Source organism: Vicugna pacos, chromosome 1, assembly GCF_048564905.1.
Source record: "Vicugna pacos chromosome 1, VicPac4, whole genome shotgun sequence".
Classification (NCBI taxonomy): domain Eukaryota; kingdom Metazoa; phylum Chordata; class Mammalia; order Artiodactyla; family Camelidae; genus Vicugna; species Vicugna pacos.
The window spans coordinates 62,008,835-62,026,954 of NC_132987.1; the positions used below are offsets into that span (position 1 = coordinate 62,008,835).

An 18,120-nucleotide genomic window follows, 5' to 3' on the forward strand; every position below is an offset into this window, starting at 1 on the left:
TTAGCTTTGAAACGTGCTTTCCTCATTCAGTAATTGTGTCTTCATCTTTTCCTGTTAGAAGTAGTAGTTCTTTACCTAATTTAACTTCTACATAATATTTCCTAGGATGAATGTACCATAATTTATTTAGCCTTTTAAAAAATCTATTTATAGGCAGCTTGTTTCCAATTTTTCTTTATTCCAGACCATAGTATAGTGAATATCCTTCTGCATGTTTCTCTTCTTGAAGTTGTGGAGTATCCTTAAATTTTGAAAAGATGGTTATTGTGTTTCCTTCTTTTTTATTGTATCTAATACTAAAGTATAATAAGAATAGTTAAATTGTGCTTCCACTCAACTGAGTATATAAACTGTGTTAAGTTTTGTAAGTATTTATATTAACTTCAGCCTTACTCAGGAGAAAGTTAGTGAATTCTTTTCATTTGTTTTGAAAAATAATTGAAGTCTTACATGTAAAAACATTTCTCATATCATGTTAAATAAACTGGCTGATGTTGATGTGGGCTTGATTGTTGTTTTCCATGTAATTGTACAATTTCACAGAAGGATGTTGTTTAAAAAGTGATGCTAGAAGTTGTGTAGTAACTTTCATGAGTCAAATTCATAGTTAAATTTTTTAAAATATATTTTACAATCTTCATGTTTGTATACAACTATTTATACTCCTCAGTAATGCTGTATCTTCTAAAGTTATTTCCTAGATGTGGAATTACTAGAAGGAGCAGAAACATTTTCAGGGCTTTTGAAACATGTTGCCAGACTGCCCACTAGAAAAAGACCTCTGCCAGAAATGTGATGATTTATGCCTGTTTCTCTGAATGTTTGCTCTGTAATTTTTACTTATTAAAGAAGTTGAACATGTTTTTCTTTAAGTTTGCTGATCCATTTGTATGCCTTTTGTGAGTATCCCTTTATTATGTTTGCTGATTCTTTCTTTTTAATGATTTATAAAAGCCACCTTATAGTGGCTAATAATCCTATTTGTAGTTATAAACATTTTTTTTCTGTTGCGTCGTTTGTGTCTTTTCTTTATAAGTGTGTTTAATTTGGGGCAAGGGTGGTATCTGTTTGTTTTGGTTTTGTTTATGTGCATACACGTTCCCAGCCTGGATTGAGAAACATGAAGTTTTATTTTCTCCCAGTTCCTATAATTATGATTTCCTTTACTTTTGTGTATGGTGTGAGGTAGATTTGGTTTTCTTAAAATTATGTTAATCTTTTAAAAATAGAATACTTGGGTATGTGCACAACAGAGAGAAAGAGACAAGGGTTCTTTTATAGGTAAAAGAAAAAATACTGTTATTTAATGGACTAATTTCAAGTTAGAATTTAAAAAGGATGACTTTTTTTTTTTTTTTGAACAAGTTAATTGAATAAGACCAGACTAATTTAGCTGAGCAACTTTGGCTTTTCATGTTGACTTCACTTAAACAACTATATCTTTAGAGATACAGTGTTCAGCTAACATTAGGTAAAAAATGGACAAATCAGTATTCAGATTTTTTTTCACCTAGTTTTGATTTCTTATTTGTATTTTTTTTATTGTGGCATAAAATACAAATAACATAATTTATTACCTTAACCACTTTTGAGTTTTTGATTCAGTGGTATTAAATACATCCACATTTTTGTGCAACCATCAACAGCATCCATCCCTATAACTTTTAATCTAGTAAAACTGAAATTCTAGACCTATTAAACAGTAACTCAGAATTTTCCTCTCCTACCAGCCCATGGCAACCACCATTCTACTTTCTGTATTTATGATTTTGACCACTGTAAGTACCTCATGAAAGTGGAATTATACAGTATTTGTCTTTTTGTGATTGGTTTATTTCACTTAACATAATGTCTGCAAGGCTCATCCACATAACATATTGCAGAATTTCCTTCCTTAAGGCTGAATAATATTCCATTGTATGTATATACCTCATTCTGCTTATCCATTCATCCACTGACATACTTGGGCTTCTTCCATGTTTTATCTACTGTGAATAATGCTCCTGTGAACCCTGGTGTACAAATACCTCTTCAAGACTCTGCTTCCAATTGTTTTGGGTATATACCCAGAAGTGGAATTGCTGGGTCTATGGTAATTGTATTTTCAATTTTTTGAGGAAACACCATACTGTTTACCACAGTAGCTGTACCATTTTATATTCCCATCAATGGTGTACAAGGGTTCCATTTCCTCTATATCCTTACCAACACTTACTTTGTTTTTTTCTTTCCCCCAGATACTAACTAATGTATATAAAATAGATAAACAACAAGTTTGTTCTGTATGGCACAGGGACTATATTCAGTATCTTGTAGTAACCTATGTGACCTTGGATGAGTCATTTCCTCACCTCTCTGAGCCTCAGTTTCCTTATCATGAGAAGCAATGGTGTTGGCATCAGTTACACTCGGGTTCTAAGCCCGGTGCTGCTACTTCCTAGCTGGGTCCTTTGGCTTGTCTTGTAACCTCTGAACCTCAGTCTCCTCATCTACAGAATTAGGTTTGCAATAGCGCCTACGCCTCAGAGGGTTGTGTGAATCTTGTCTCTGGGCAGCTAGGTTTCAAGGTGTGCCTGGGAGGAGTGGAAATTCAGGGTTGAAACCCTGGAAGCACCCTTATTGATAGTAGCCATTCCAGTGGTTGTGAGGAGGTATCTCGTAATTTTGATTTGCATTTCCCTAATGGTTAATGGTGTTGAGTATCTTCTCATGTGCTTATTGGCCATTTGTATATCATCTTTGGAGGAATATCTGTTTAAGTTCTTTGCCTATTTTTGAATTGAGTTGTTTGGGATTTTTTGTTGAATTTTAGGAGTTTTCTATATATTCTGGATATTAATACCTTATCAGACATACGATTTGTAAACATTGTTCCCATTCTATGGATTGCCTTTTTATTCTGTGAATAGTGTCATTTGATGCACAGATTTTTTTTCAGTTTTTATGAGGCCAGATTTGCCTATTTTTTTCTGTTGTTACTTCTTGCCTTTGGTGTCATATCCAAGAACTCATGGCCAAATGGAATGTCATGAAGCTTTTTGTGCTATATTTTCTTCTAGAAGTTTTATTGTTTTAGGTCTTACATTTAGGTCCTTGATCCACCTTGAGTTAATTTTTGTATATAGTATTAGATAAGGGTCCAACTTCATTCTTTTATATGTGGATATCCAGTTTTCCCAGCACCATTTGCTGAAGAGACTGTCTTCCTCTGTTAAATGGTCTTGGCACCCTTATGAAAAATAATTTGACTTTGTATGTGAGGGTTTATTTCTGGACTCTCTATTTCATTCCATTGGTTTGTATGTCTGTCTTTATGCCAGTACCAAACTTTTGATTATTGTGGCTTTGTTGTAAGCTTTGAAATAAGATAGAGTGAGTCCTCCATCTTTTTTTTTTTTCTTTCTTTCATCTTTATTTTGGCTATTTGAATCCCTTGAGATCCACATGAATTTTAGGATGGGTTTTTCTGTTTCTGCAAAAAATATCATTGGGGTTTTGATAGGAATTGGATTACATCTGTAAATTGCTTTAAGTAGTATTGACATCTTCACATAGTAATAAATCTTCCAGTCCATGAACATGGGATGTGTTTCCATTTATTTCTGTTGTCTTTAATTTTTTTCAGCAGTGTTTTGGAGTTTTCATTGCACAAGTCTTTCATCTTGTTGGCTAAGTTCATCCCTAATCATTTTATTCTTTTTGATCCTATTGTAAATGGAATTGTTTTTATAATTTTTAGATTGTTTCTGTTTAGAAATGCAACTGACGTCAGTGTGTTGACTTTATATCCCACTGCTTTGCTAAATTCAGTAGTTCTGACTGCTTTTATGCTGAATCTTTACAGTATAAAACAGAGATAATATTACTTCTTCCTTTCTAATTGGATGCCTTTTATTTCTTCTTGTCTAATTGTTCTGGCTATGACTGCCAATACCATGTTGAATACAAGTGGTAAAACTGATCAAAATTAGACACAGTATATGTCCAAGTTTTCCCCTTAAGTTGCAAGCCTTCAGCAGACTCCAGAATTCCAAAATCACATCAGACAGATTATGCCTATGCAATTATTGTTTAGGTAGGGAGACAGATTCCTTGTGTTTCCTACTTCACCATCTTCCCAGAATCTGAATTATTTTTAGTAATTAAATAAATTTTTAAAAATATTGACATGACTTTAAAATGGAGAACCATTTCTCTCAGACTTTATGTATTAAACCATAAAATACACTTGGCATACAGTTAAATATTATTGAGTATTAGGGTAGTTATGAAAAATCATGATTTGAATTGAACTCATACTGCTTTTCAAAGCTTCATCATTTAATAATTTCCTATACTTAACAGAAATACCGGTATCAGGATGAAGATACACCTCCTCAAGAGCACATTTCTCCACAAATCACTAATGAGATGATAGGTCCGGAATTGGTTCATGTCTCTGAGAAGAACCTGTCAGAAATTGAGAATGTCCATGGATTTGTTTCTCACTCTCATATTTCACCAATAAAGGTAAGATAATAACTTTGTTTGTTTGCTATGAATTGTATATTACTTTTGTTACTAATATAGCGCATGCTCAGATAGAACAATTCTTTCATGTAGGATTTTCCCCCCTTGATTGTTTCTGGTTTTGTAGTTAAAAGAAATTTCACAATTATTAGCATTTGAAAACATTTTAAAAATATATATTTTAAAAGTGGATTTTATTCAGTGACATTGTCTTGAACTCTAAAATTTTTCATGAAGGAAATAACTTTTGTATTTCAAATACCCACATTAAAATATTTTTAAACTTCAAAAAAAATTAGTAGGTACAGTACAGAAAAAGAGCATTAACAGTATCTTTGGAGTCCAGTATGTGGCCTTACCTGATCCCATCACCTTGTCTCTCCCCTCAGAAATAACCACAATCCTGGTTTCACGTATTTAGATTTCTAATCAATATATTTCTTTTGCCTGTTTTGAATTTTATATAATTGGAATTATACTGTATATAATCTCTAATTGCATTTTTTTACTCAACATTATATTCCCAAGATTCATTATTTTCATTGCTCTAGAATTTTCTATTTGTCTTATTTTTATAAGTAAGATATAATTTATCTTATTTTTGATGGATATTGAGTTATTTTCAGATTAGTACTAGTATGAAAAGTGCTATTAAAAACTTTGGTTATGTATACACATTTTGTGGATAACACCAGATTATTTTCCAAATGGTTGTTTAACTTACATTTTCAGCAGCAACGTGTAACAGCTTTAATTGACCTATATTTTCAGCAATACTTAGTATTGTTTTGCCATTGAAGTAGTATCTCATTGTGATTTTAGTGTCCATTTCACTGTTTGATAAAATTGGTCATTCAGGCTTCCTATTCTATGACATACCCTCTCAAGATTTTTTTTCTCATTTTTGTTTTGGATTGTCTTTTTTACTGATTTGTACAAGTTCTTTATATATTCTGGATACTAATCCTTTGTTAGTTGTATGTATTGTGTATAAGGATCATTTCTTACTAGTAAACCTTAAAATGGGTTTTGTAATTCTCTTTGAAGGATGATACCATATTACTGGTTAAAAATTTTAATGGTTATTTAGTACCATTCAGATTTTCTATTAATAGTTTTTCTAGGAATTTGTCCATTTCATACTTAACTTCAAAGTAGCCTCAACATCCTATTATTTTTTTATGTCTGTCGCATATTTAGGTGTAACCCCCTTTTCATTCCTAATATTGTTTATTTATGACTCCCCCTCCTTGATCATTCTTGCCAAAGGATGGTCAATTTCAAAGAACCCACGTCTTTTTAAAAAATCTCCTGTGTCCCTCCCCCATGTGCTGTCACCTCCATCCCCCTTCATACACACATGTTCATATAAGTGTGTGGATAGCCTACATACCAATTAGATTGTGTTTGGCAGAAGCAGTCCGATCTTCCCTTGGGAGGCTAAATGATACATACACAGGGGAAAAACATCGGTTGGTTGTTTGTGACAGAGACAGTTTTCCTTTTTACCTTTTCCCCTTTCTCTTATCATTATTATTTTACTTTATTTTGCCTTCTTTGAGTTTATTCTGTTCAGATTTTTTCCCCCTGGTTTCTCAAGTTGGTTGCCTATTGCATTATCAGCCTTTTCTAATGGTATTTGAGTTTGTAAATTTTCCTTTAAATAACACTTAAGCTGTATCCCACAAGTTTTAATATGCAGTGTTTTTCATCACTCAAATGTTTTCTTTCATTTCCATTATGATTTTTTTCTTTGTCCCATGAGTTGTTTAGAAGCATGTTTCTTACTTTTTAAACATGGAAAGCATTTATTCTTTCTGTCTCTTCTTTTAGATTTTATTTTCTCATCGCATTTCTCCTTATTAGTTTGGAAGTTACTCTGTTTCTCTTCCTTTAATGGTTATCCTAGAAATTTTAATATATATATTTAGCTTACAAAAATCTAAACTCAGTAAATATATTTCCCCCTCATTCTGAACTACTCATAAGAACCTTAGAACATTTGAGTTCTAAGCACTCCCTCCTGCTTTTATGCTATTCTTATAAGCCTATGCCTGTTTTTTCTTGACTGAATTAATATAACCTATTTCTTACTTTAGTCACAAAACCCTCGTAGATATGTATAATTCTTTTGTTTGTGATGTTTTGAATTTCTGACTGATTATTATTGTTACAAATTACCCAAAACCAATTTGTACAAACCCAGCTCCTTAGTCTTTTGGTGAGAGTTTGGCAGTTACTTCTGTATGTATGCAGATTCTGACACAAGCTGACTTTTAAACAGTGAGCCAGGTTATGTATAAAGTATTTTATATAGACTGTTTAAATATGATGAAGCCTCAACTCTCTGTGTTGCATATGATTCTCACTCTCAGCAAATAAAAGAATATTCCAGACACAAGATTTTGTTACCCAGAATTTCCAGACATTTTAGAGATTAAATCTAAAATGCTATCCCTAAGGATATAAGCCCCTTCAGAGACTTTTCTTTCCCTTATGCAGGGGTGGATTGTGTCCCTAAATTGATTTAGCCAATCCATATAACTGAAATATAATGAGTTTCACCAGTGACAGCCCATTTCATTCATTATGATCATTGGGGAAACTTTTGATGTTGATCAAAGATTAATATAACAGAAATCTTCTTGCAGCCATTTACTTTATAATTAAATGTTAGCGAACCTAGAAATGTAGATTCCTGATTAGGACACTGATTGCCCATAGAGTAATGGTTCTCCGCTGTGGCTGGACATTGGAATCATCTAACAAGGTTTTAAAATTGCTATCTGAGTGCTACCTCAAGAGACTGTAATTTAATTAGTCTGGGGTACAGTCTGGCCTTTGGGATTTTTACAAGTTCTCCAGGTGTTTCTAGTGGATAGCCACTATTGAGAAGCACTCTGCTAGAATGTAGCTTAACTGAACCACTATACACATATTTATTTACTGTCTGAGATATTTTAAATTAAATTTCTGATATCTCTTTATTTAATCCTCACTCTGCATTGGGACTTAAATATTTTCAACTATTGAAAAAGAAACTTCTGTAAGATTTTTACTTGGTTCCTTGATCTGACTTTTTTTCCCCTGATTCCCTCACCAAAAGAGGATGAAGTCAGTTTTGCCTGATTCTTTTGGTATCTGCTTTAAAAATGCTCTTGTCCTTTGCATGCAGTTAATTACTGCATAATAATCCCACAGCTTTTTAAAGACAGATTTGACAGAGGCTTATTTAAAGGAGTACATTATTGAGAATAAATATCCACCATCAGTTATAAAAACACATCTTTTTCACATTTTATCTTTTCTGACATTGTCATACGTTTTACAATTGCTGGTGTTTTACTGTTGCCTGAGTGAAGTGGCAGTTTTGAGTATTTGTATATAAATCTTTGTTAACAAATTTTGGTAAAATCAAGAAAGTATCAAAGCATCTTAGTGTATTTGGTAATAATTCAGCTGATCTCATTGAAAAGTAGTTGAGTTTGTCCATCCTTACACGCCATTCTCTTGTTCTTTTTCATTTTGTTTTATTAGATATTAATAGCATTAATCTCTGAAACAGTTATAATTAGTTTTATATATATATATATAATTGCTTCTGGTGCAATTAGGTTAGGTAGTTGGGTGTCATCATTGTATTCCCCATTTGGCTTGCTGTCTCTCTGATTTATATTTAGGGACTGAATAGATAAGGATTTTCATTTCCAGTAGAAGAAGTTATCTGACTTCCTTTCATCTATGTCTAAATCATACTTTATGTCTTAACTTTTTTTTTAACCGAGTCTTTTCCTATTATAAACTTGTTTTACACATTTTGCCATGTTAATTTTTTTAAAAACTTGATGCATAATATTACCTAGAATAATTTGATGAACATTTCTGGTCTTTGCTATCTGTTATTTCCATTTTTACTGCGTTTTGTAAAGAAGGCTTCGGTGAATAACCTTGGGGCATAAAAAGTATGTTTGGTTTCTTAGGGCAGATTTTCAGAAGTCAAATTACTGGATCAGAAATCTTGATAGGTGGATTTTTGACGGACTGTATTCTGATACAATGTAATTTAAGAATTATTAAAGCTGCCCCATTTGTGATATTTCTTCCTACTTCTCCTATTTCATGCATTGGTTAAAATTTGAGGAGTGAAATAGTTAGGAGTGGAATATCATAATAGCAGAATGGTTAGGGTTCCTTATCTTTCTGTTAGAAAACCAAATTTAAAAAAAAACCCTGTTTTTACATAAGAAGGCAAGTTATACATAAGAATGCTGTTTTTATATGAGAATGCTTTCAAATTTTTACAAATAACTGCATATGTTTTAGGAAGGTCAGCAATGAAGTATATTTTACTTAAAATATAAATAAGATTACTTTTTAAGAAAACCAATTTAGAGAGCTTTCCCACTTTCATAGTATTGTGGTTTGGAGTGAAACAAGTAACTATTGTACTATACATAGAACTCAGTATATGAATTATTTTTGTAATTTGAAAATTATCTTTGAATAGTAGCAGTTTGCTGAGTAGAATGTAAATCAGGCCCTGCTTTATTCTTCGTAATTCTTATAAACGCCAATGGTTAATAATATTAATAGATGATTGCATTAAAATGAACTGTTAGAATATTAGTTCTGTTCATCAAATATACATTTAGCATTTATTAAACATCTATTCTATGCCAGTAAGTTTGTTAGACTTCAGTGATTGTTTTTTATGGAGAGAGAGTTACACAGTATGATGTAACATGAGAAATCAAGAGAGAAATTAAATGTTGATGTATTCTGAAGAAAGAAAGTTGACATTTGGACAAGGTGTTGAAGGATGTGTACAAGATGCCAGTTCAGAGAAGGCAGTTACTGGAGAAAATAAGTACAGTAGGAGGGTGATAGTATGAGGAAAACATAAAAATGCAGGAAAGTTCACGATACTGTAGCTGATGTTTAGGCTGCTCATTAGGGAACGAGGACAAGGTGTAAAGGACCTTGATCCTCAGCTGATGAGTAGCTCTATGAAGGGTTTCCCACCATGAAACATGCTATGAAATAATCCATTAGTTTTTTGTGGCACTGGTGCTGATTCTCATTACTGAAATAATGAATGAAATAAGATAGTGATTGAGAGTTACTTTATTCAGGACTTGGCCTAAAAATAATTATTACTTAAGACTCTAAAGGGAAAGTTTCTTGGCAGTGCTGGACAGTTTCAAGAAAGGAATTGGTGATATGGTGAAAAATCCTAATGTGGAAGAAAAGGACATAGTGGGTAAATTTTTGTGGTACATAAGAATCTTTAAAGTAAGTTTAGATTTTAAACAATTCTAAATACAGTAGTATGGTACTAATAACAGTGTCAAGATTCCTAAAGCTGAAAATGATCGAAGAATTAGGAAAAATGGTCAGAACAATAACTTGAACAAATAAACAAATAAAACCTCAGGTTTTTTCAGTATAGATTTAAATATAGATGAAGTGACAAGGGTGGCATGGCTTTAATGGGTTGTGGTTGCAGTGATCATTGAATAAATAAAATAGTTCATATTTTGCTTTGGTTTTCAACGGCTAGGAAAGTTATGTTTAAATTAATATGTGCAAAGTAAACATAGTTAAGAGGGACTTGAAATTGAAGATAGAACAGGGCATGTGAGCAGATAATTATTTTAAATAAGTATATCATCTAGCCTGGGCATATTTCATTTCAGTAGTACTGCGAGTACTATCAAATGAAATCAGCGGCAGCAATTGGTAGTTTTTCAAATATTGTGAGAAATGGGGGAAGCAAAAGAATGGATGTAAGCAAACATTTGCTTGTTGAACTAAATGCTACAGGAATAGAATCTTTCCCATTTTGAGTACATAATGGGTACTTTTTGAAATCAGCTTTGTCTTCACATCTCTGGAACATACTAAAATATCATTGAATTTTATCTTTTTTGTATGGTCTGGTGTACAAAGTTGAGCACACAGTTTGCATACAATGTGACCACTAGGTGGTGCTCATACAGAAGGGATTTGTATGTGTATAATCAGTTTTTCTAGGTACATAACAAATCTATGTTACCCATCTTCTTAGGTTAGTCTTGTCTTAACTTAGTACAGTTGCATGTTTTGAAATTTAACAGGCCAAATTACAAAGATAAAAGATACAGAAAATGCTTGTTACATTGCATTTATAGTACATTGGCTCTGTGGTTACTTAGTATTTTTTTTTTCCTCTTAGTATTTTAGAGTTTCAGTATTGTTTTTCCTCTCATCTTTCAACCTTTTAAAATTTTTCACTAAAATTATTTAATCATTGCCTTTGTTACTATACCTGAGGAATTCTGGGTTTATCTGAGAGTTTAGAAAGGTATACAAATAATTGAGGGCCTGTCCCATATAAATTTTTTAACTGTCTTTACTTCCATTAATGTTATTAAATAAACATTTCTCGCAGTCATAAATTTTTCATAATCATACTTTATGTAATAATCCATGAAATGGATATATTTAGTTTACTTACACTTTCTCCTGTTGTTTAGAGTTCTGCTGTAGATGATATTATCTTTCTGTGAAAAAGAAAAATTAAAATACGGAAAAAAAGAATGTTAGGTATGGAAATATAGCTCAGTTTTAGAGCATTTGACTGCAGAAAAAATGTTACTTCTTTATGTATCATTAAAATCTTACTGTGTTTTTGTGATTTAAACATTTGTAGTATTTTTTAAAATTCATTATTTTAAATAGATTTCTCAGATTTTGTAATGAATTTAAATTTTGTTTGAATGGAATAGAGTTGATCCTTCAGCTCTGCTACATGAGAAGGGTTATTTTAAAGCAGAGATCGGTGAGGAGTTGGTTGCCTTCTGCCTCCCAGTCAAATTATACGAAACCAATCGTAATATACTACATTCATGGTTTTGTATGTGTTATTGACTACTAGGCAATTGATGAGATGATCCTAGGTTTCCGTAGCTCAAGTAATGGGACATTTTCATAAAGAAACCTTTCGCAAATCTCAAAGTTGCTTTCTTGATGTCAGTGGATTTGAACAGGCAATTTACACATGGGGAAGTATTTCTTCCCTGTCTTCAGGATATATGGCATGGAGTGTTCTATCAACTTTTGATTGTTCTCAAGCTCTTTGGCTCTCTAGCGTAAGAAATTATTGTATAGCTACTATTGCATCTGTGTTGGTACTGTTTGCAGCTTGAGTAGGATATTTGCGTTCACATTTGTTCAATATCCTCATCCATACCAATTCAGAGTAACAGAATCTATATCAATTTTAGGGTTCCTCCCACCCCAGGTTTTCATCAGCTATGGATCAAGGCACATACCTGGGGGCCAAACCAATTACTACAACATTGTATAAACCATACTAATCAGTTTTTTATTAAGTATCTGGTCCATAGTAAATCTTTATTTTTTTATTTTCAGTAGGTTTCATTTTCTTTCCTTCAGAGAGAATTCTTAGTTCTCTTTCTGCCGTCAGTGTTTTCATCTATTCTCCTACTCCAAACAGATAAGACAAATCTGTGTAGGTAAAACTGCCAAACACTGCCTGCACAGTCCTTGGGAAGAAGCATCAAATTTTGCTATAATCTGTCAGAAAATATCTTGCTCCCAAGAATCCCACATGACTCTCAACCCTTATTGGGCTTCTGTTTGTATCTTAGATATGGAATCATAGAGACAGCATTAGCATCTTTTCTTGCTGAATCAGGATTTGCAGTAGACCTGGAGATTGTAGTTTGCCAATGCTGCTTTCTAGTAGGCTGCATTTAGTTGATGCTGGTAAGCAAAAAATAGCATGATTTTGTCCGTCCACATCTGAAAAAATATTCATGACTGAGGTTGGGAATTATGTACTTATATCAGCTTAAAAATTGAATTACTCAACTATTAGTAAATTATTAAGTAGCATTTTTATTCATATATTATTTTTAAGTTACCATATATTGTATTATATACTAATGTAGCATAGTGTTAAAGAGGACAGACTTAGGAGTCTGTAGTTCTCAAACTTGAGGGTACTTAAGAGTCTCTTAGGGGGCTTTTTAAAAATGAACATTCCCAGATCTCCCTTATCTCTAAAAAGTCTGATGGAGACGGATACCAGTCTACATTTTTTTTAACCAGCACCCTAGGTGATTCTGAGATGGACTACTGTGTTGAGAAAAACAGACCTAGATATTAGATGTTAGAAGATACCTGTTTAGCAATCATACAGTATTATTTTGTGAACCAGAGTATTATTTATGTAGTGTTGGATAAAACATGTTTTACTGGCTGTAAAACAAAAAATTTACATTTAATTCTTTTACATTTTTACCCGTTCCTAACTTAATGTTTATAGTGAGAGAGCTGATGCTGATAATAGTTCTTTTTTATCACAAAAGTTCCAGAAGCCAAATACTTACTTTGCTAATTACTCTGTTTTTGTCTTCAGACTCAATTAAAGCATTTAAAACCAATACATACATAAAGTGATCATGCTACATTTCAAATGGATTTCTCTCTATCATTAGATCCTCAGTTTAATGTAAACAGTACCTTTTAAACCATAGTTCTATTTAATATAAGTGCCTTTCTGATGTAGAAATTAATATGTAAACGAAAGTCTCCTTTAATAAAATTATTTTAAACAATCAGAACTGTTAGCAGAGAAAATCCTCTTGTATTTTTTATTCAGTTCATATTTATAATTTATTTAAGCAGTGAAGATGCCATTGGATTTTACTTCAGACTGTGATTGAAACTTGGTAATCCAGAGTTTTCCACCCAGTGCATTAAATCAGGCAGCCCCAAAGGGTCTTGGTAGTCTAGTGTTTATAATATCCTTCTTTACCTGCTAATCGACCTCACTTCCTGGATTTCAGTCCGTCTAGTTATCAGCCAACAAAAGAAACAGCTTTTGGTTCCTGCAGACGCTGGTGAAAAAATAATCATGAGAAAGAAATCCACCTTATGCCGTCTTTTTTGTCTGCAAATATAAACTCAGCCATCATACAGCTAACAGGTACAGAGGGAAGATACAAGCTTTTTCATGGGAAGAAGTTACAGAGAAAATGAGCATCATTTCTCAAGGTTTTTATTTTCCCTGATCTACAAGTGATGCTGCTGTAATTCTAGCTGCAGTTTTTACCGATCATTCACCACTCAGCAGCTGGTAGAGAAGTAAGACTGCTTGGCAACCACCTGCAGGGCTGCAGAGATGAATTACATTTTCGGGAACAACACACTTCTGTACTCTCGCGCCAGTCGAGGAGGCAATACTAGCTCTAGCCATGGCTCAGTAGGCCCAAAGCAGAAACACTGGGCAAAAAAGGGCTCATCAGATGAACTGCAAGCTGAGCCAGAACCTTCACGCTGGCAGCAGATAGTTGCATTTTTCACTCGAAGACACAGCTTTATTGACTGCATCTCGGTAGCCACCAGCTCCACCCAGGTAACATACCACTTGTTGAAATTATTTTCAGTATATTTTCGGTTCATGTTTGCTTTGCAAAAATGTATTAGTATAGATTTCTTATTATTAAAACATATAGTCTTATGCACTAAAACCTTGGATGCGCAGATATGTATGTTTTCATCCCATCTATGCAGGTCTTTAGCACGAAAGGGGAAACAAAAGTATTTTTCCTTTTGCTCTTATGTAATGCCAAACAAAACAGTCTCAGATTCTGTTGAATGACTTCTCTAAAAATATAAAGCCATTGATACATAAATTAAAGTAAATTAATAATGCTTGTCTCCTTATTTTCAGACTGTGTTAAATAAAGTATGATATCTGACCAAAGAAAATACTTGTTTGTTTAGCTTTTATATGTCATTAGATAACCTTAGGGAGATTGTTATAGTAAAGAAGCAAGGTATTTTGAAATATTTTTATTTTCTAGTGTTTTGAGAATAGATTTAATTGAGTACAATTGTCTATTATTGTATATACTAATATCTTAAGGTTATTAAATTATGGTTTATTCAAGGAATTCAGTGAATCCTTCCATTTCTGTAAATATATTATTTAGGGTTAATTTGAAAGCAGTAAACTTGTGTAATTACATGATTATAGGAATGTTTTTCAGATATTCAACTGACAGTTTAAGAAGATGAACAAACACTAAAAGTCTCCCAAATTAAAAAGACAAAAATCACATAAAACCACTTCTTTTTGAGGAGATGAGTCTGAAACTATGAGGAAAATACAGAGTTAATAAAAATTTGAGTGCAATACCTGTGTGGTATTAAAAGAGGCTTGGGGAATTCTGCATTTTAAAACATGGTTTTAGTAGATGTTCATTCAACTTTACTAAAAAATGAAATAGTCTAATTTAAAAACAAGGTGACAATGCTGTAATCCTTTGACATCAATAGCATTTAAAACTAATGGGGCCTTTTAAAAACAAATTCATTTAAAACTATTCTTTTATTTTTTTAATAATTAGAAGCAGCACTATAAGTATAAAGTAACTGTCATCAGCTTCTTTCTTGTTTTTGATTACTAGAATTGTCTTTCAATAGTTTTTATTTTTAAATACTGTCAAATTTCTTATGTGAAAATATTCTACTTTTTTTCTTACATGTTTGAGAGAAATGGAATTACTGGGCTAAGAAGAGTCATTTATTGATTTTATGTAGCCAGTGCGGGTTACTTATAATCAAAACTTATTCAGAGGCAACAATTGATTTAACTCTTAGAATGAATGCTGCCTCAAGAATTTAACTAACTTGATTTTGACTACAATTACAAATACCAAAAAGGGACACAGAGACTAAAACTTGGCATTGTTATTCATTGTAGATTAAGTGATATTTTTCATTGTCAATAAGAAAGATATGTTAAAAACTTTAAATACACACTAATACATATGTAAATACACACACACACACACACACACACACACACAACCATTGATATATAATTCATTTTATAAAGGGTATACAAATGAAAGAAAAGCAAAATAGTTTACATATAAAACTACTGAAACTATGGAATTACATAATAGTTACTTAGGAGTTGGGCCAAAAAAGTTGCTATTGTGTTGTATGTACTAAAATAGAATTTTATTAAAAACTCTATTTGCAGTTGATCCTGCAAGGCCATTTAAAATTTTATCTTCCTCCCATTTGGTTCAGATCACTTGTGTACATTGACAAATGACTTGGTTTTTATTTCTTTCAGACCTCTTCCCGTTACTTACTTTTGCTTTTTCATTACCTTTGTATTTCTTTGTAAATGTAGACATTAGGTCAGAGATCTTAGCTTTTATTACTCCTGTTCTGGGATATTAACGTGTCATTTTCCCATTCTGTGTTACTTTTTTCACTGATGAGTTGGAAATTCTATATATTCACGTCTTTTGTTGTAACTATTGGAATTCATCTTACAGGATAAAATGCAACAGGACTGAGAAAGAATGTTAGACATAGAGTTTACTTGATGCTAGATATATTTTTCTGTTTCATCTACGGACTCGTGGCTGGCAGTTTTATTTTATAGCACCAAAGGATTTTTGTATATTGTTAAAAAAAAAAGTAGATTAATGAAATTTTATTATTTATTGAGCATATGCTGTATACCTATGAATATATATGTATGATAGTGTTTTATTCCATGATTGATAAATAGAATCAGTGGTTACCAGGTACCTATCTCTCTACTGTCAGAAATATTCTTTTCAAAGATTTGATAGCAAGATTAACTTTGAATCTAATTCCTTATAACCATAATGCATGATATTTTTAGCAATTTAGAGTTTTTATTAAATACAATTTTACTAATTTGAAAGTAACTACTCTGATTTAATATCACACCAAATATTCTCTATAAATAAAAGAAAATTTAACTTTATAGATTCACTTAAATTTTTCATGTATTTGAGATGTTTGTGTTCATTACTAAGATTTTGTGTCAGATTCTACTGTCATATGTGGAACTCAGTAGGAAGTAATCAATGTTTTTTAAGATGTTAAGGAAGTCAAGTGATTATAAACTTACACAAGACTCCCAGCTTCTAGGAATAGGTCTTGCTGTATACTTGATGCATAGTGAATTATTTATGGAATTGATTAATTAATTTCCATTTCAGTCACATGGAACCTTGTTAGCTTATGGCACCTAATCTGAACTCTCTTGGGTACCTAAGTTTATTTAATCCATTCTGTTGCCGTGATAAGTGCCTTTAATTCCTCACAGTAGCCATTTCTTCCTCCACTTCCCTTTTCTTCCCCTCCATTCATCATATTTTCCTTAAGCCACACAAATCCCTCATGTACCTGATTTCCTCACTCCTCTGAATCTTCATTCTGTGATGATAACCATGCAGCTTACAAACTATCTCTAATTTTTGTCGTTTTGCTGTATCCCCAAAAGTTTACATTGTGAGGTTTTTTTGTTTGTTTTCAGTGTTAAATTAAAATGAGTTTCTTGTGAATTATTTTACTTTGGTGTAAGTTTTTTCTATTTTGGGCTTCATACTAATGTTCTTAATTTTGAATAGTCATTATAATATAGAAAATGTGGTCTACTCATTATCATGCCTATTCTTGCATTTAGGATCATATGTTGCCAATCTGCCCTGTCTTGTTTAGTGCAGCTCTTTTGCAGCTCTTTTGCAATCTTAAGACCAATTTTGATGTTCAGCAGGGTTTTAAAGAACTCTAGCATTGTACTTCTAGGCTTTGCTACTTGATTATCTCTTTGGTGATGTCAGTATTTATTAATGAGAATGGCAGTAATATTAACTTTGAACAGCTGTAATGTGGTGGGTCACAATGAATGTGTATTTAGCATCTGTCTCCATATTTTGAACTATTTCAAAATCCCTAACACGGATCGTTATAAATATTCAAATAGGACCTCCCCCTCTGCCAGACAATTGACGTGTCACATTAAGCTGAAAACAGCAAAATTCTCTTCCTAGGAGTGAATGGAACAGACATGATGACTTACCATAATTGAAGTAGAACAATGAAATTTTAACAAGAGTGACATTAGTCACATGAGTTGAATAATGTACTCTTTAGAGGAAAAACTCTGTTGTAGTTAAAATACAGGAAAACACTGTTCAGGTAAATGCCTAGTGTTCAGATGCCAGAAAAATAAATAGGATAAATTTGTATAAAAAGAATACTATTTGTCCTATAAGGTTTATTTTGTAATTGTTTATAATTCTGGATTATAAAGGATTTAGTTTTTAGAGCTATGCACTGGGCATGTTGTCCCCAAAATGAAGATAATAGCATCAACGCCATTGAGTTAATTGTATTAAATGATTAAATTTATGTAACATATTTAGAACAGAGCGTGGCAGCTATTATTATTTTGTTATATTATTATTTTATTTTTGTATTGTTTAATTTTAATAGTCTTTGGACAGATTCAAATTAGATAGGAATAATAGTACCTGGGATAGTGTAGTTCATCCAATCATTCAGTAAATAGTGTTGACTGAATAAGTGCAAACTATACTTTTTAAAGAATCACATATCTCAACACCTTCAATTGCAGGATTTAAGGGAGGGGCCCCAAAGAGCACCTCAAATTGTTGGTGAGACTGCCAATTATTCCCTGACCTTGACTCCTCTGCTAACACTTCCTTATGCAAATGCTAAACCAGTCAGTAGTAGGCAACT

At 32.4% G+C, this 18,120-nt stretch overlaps 1 protein-coding gene across 20 annotated transcripts in view; it reads left to right on the forward strand.

Moving 5' to 3' along the window:
- Positions 1 to 18,120, forward strand: part of DLG1 (discs large MAGUK scaffold protein 1) — a 222,848-nt gene that overhangs the window by 72,154 nt on the left and 132,574 nt on the right. For 17 of the 20 annotated variants that reach the window (XM_072963446.1, XM_072963496.1, XM_072963527.1 and 14 more), the window contains exon 5: positions 4,345 to 4,509. In XM_072963446.1, coding sequence (XP_072819547.1) covers positions 4,345 to 4,509 — 165 coding nt within the window. Of the gene's footprint in view, positions 1 to 4,344; positions 4,510 to 13,380; positions 13,934 to 18,120 lie in introns of those variants that run through there. The other 3 variants (XM_006200939.3, XM_031683215.2, XM_031683223.2) reach the window with 3 other exon arrangements.